Source organism: Pygoscelis adeliae, unplaced genomic scaffold (genome assembly GCF_000699105.1).
Source record: "Pygoscelis adeliae isolate BGI_AS28 unplaced genomic scaffold, ASM69910v1 Scaffold69, whole genome shotgun sequence".
NCBI classification, from domain to species: Eukaryota; Metazoa; Chordata; class Aves; order Sphenisciformes; family Spheniscidae; genus Pygoscelis; species Pygoscelis adeliae.
Window position 1 is genome coordinate 100,582 of NW_008825619.1, and position 2,028 is coordinate 102,609.

At 36.7% G+C, this 2,028-nt stretch overlaps 1 protein-coding gene across 1 annotated transcript in view; it reads right to left on the reverse strand.

The window, feature by feature from the left end:
* LOC103924790 (cAMP-dependent protein kinase catalytic subunit PRKX) overlaps positions 1 to 2,028 on the reverse strand; it is a 31,145-nt gene that overhangs the window by 6,170 nt on the left and 22,947 nt on the right. Inside the window, exon 5 of the mRNA XM_009333378.1 lies at positions 251 to 308. Coding sequence (XP_009331653.1) covers positions 251 to 308 — 58 coding nt within the window. The remainder of the gene's footprint in view (positions 1 to 250; positions 309 to 2,028) is intronic.

Below are 2,028 nucleotides of genomic sequence, written 5' to 3' on the forward strand. Positions count from 1 at the left end.
GGGGGGGGGCGGGAGTGGAGAAATTATCATGAAGGATAGCATTAATCCAGACAACAGAAGTATGATTTCCAGAAATACACAGTTAAACTCTGCATTTAGGATTGCACAACCAAAGTAACGTATGGGAAAACATATCTCAATTTCATGCTTATAAAATCAAAAGCCATAGAAGAGCTGTTCTTCATCTTTCCTACAGAATTCTTTCAACCTTGTGTTATGTTCTGCATTACACCTAACATTTTATACTGACCTTCATATTTCCTAATCGTCTTGTCCTGTCAACCACAAGCAGCTTCTTAATAAGGTCTCTGCAGTAAAGAAAACATGTTGTCTGTTAAATGAAAGAAAATTATATTTGACTGTCATACAAATGTTACAGAATATGAGCATACTTCCCTTTGACTAGCTAATACTGTATATAATTTACCCATTCACTTCCTTCATATTTTAGGACACTTGACAGTGAATGATAAAAAGGAATAACCTGATCTAAAAGGAACTTTCAGAATTCTGAAACTTCTTTTTAGACTCTTTCAAGAAACAAAGGAGAAAAACTTTCTCTCTCTCTCCTCCCCTGCCCCCCCAGATAGTACCATATCTTCCTTTGTATTTTTGTATTTTGCTGGGCATTCCGAATCTCAAAATGGATCTCAAACCTATTTGGCAGAACGTAACTCTATCTGTATTTTTCATATATATTAAGGTTGCACCCTCAACTTTATACATTGACATTTAAATTCTGTGGCAGCTAAATATTCAGAGAAACCATGGAAGAGCTAGTCATCTGCCTAAAGCTAGTAACATCTATAAGCTTTAATTTCACTGAAAATTAAAAGCCTCCCCTGAGATTCTAGTTCATTGAACAGCTCTACATAAAGCTAAATCGGTATTTTAAAAGATGAACATAAGTTTAGAGACATAAAGGACTTCTATTTTAATAGCAAAGTACTTTAAATATTAAACACCAAAAAACTCCAACATAAATCAAAGTGAGTATCACAATTTGTTGGGTTAGCTTGATTACTTATGAGTTGAGAGAAAAATCTGGCTTCACATTTTAATAAGCAGTTATTTTCTATCCCAAAGATTATTTTGCTATTTATTTTTAGAACAATAGCATTCTGGTCTCATTGCATAAAGTACCAATGACAGGAAAGAACAAAAGTTTAGCCACGCTTCTTGTTTCTACAGCCTCAAATAGACCTGAGAGATGCAGTACTGCATGAAATGCTGGGGATCTACAGAGTATAGCTAATTCCAATTTTTAACTTTACAGAAGGTTTAAAAAACACCCAACAACTTTATTTACAGAAAAGAATGCAAACATATTAATGACACACCTGCCTCTCCTCACCCCTAACTGTAACACCTACTATCTCAAAACAAAAAACAGTATTCTGTCACCTATCCTTGTAATCACAAAAGTATATGCACAAAGAATATATAAACTGAGAGTGAATGTGCTAGACTGTTTGAAAAGCTGTTGTATTTGGCAGGAATATAGTTCTAAAATTCAATTGGAAAAATATTCAATTGCCAGATAAAAGGAGAATAAAAAAGCCAAGGTAGAAAGCAATTTTTAAAACCCTGTCCTGGTTCCAGCTGGGATAGAGTTAATTTTCTTCCTAGTAGCTGGTACAGGGCTTGTACCAGCACTGTAGGATTTAGGATGGAAACAATGTTGATAACACACTGATGTTTTAGTTGTTGCTAGGTAATGCTTACACTAGTCAAGGACTTTTCAGCTTCCCATGCCCTGCCAGCAAGAAGCTGGGAGGGGGCACAGCCAGGACAGCCGACCCAAACTGGCCAAAGGGACATTCCATACCATGTGACGTCATGCTCAGTACATAAACTGGGGGAAGCTGGCCGGGGGGGCTGCTGCTCGGGGACTGGCTGGGCATCGGTCGGCGGGTGGTGAGCAACTGCATTGTGCATCACCTGCTTTGTAAATTCTTTTATTATTATTATTTTATTTCAATTATTAAACTGTTCTTATCTCAACCCATGAGTTTTCTTCCTTTAACT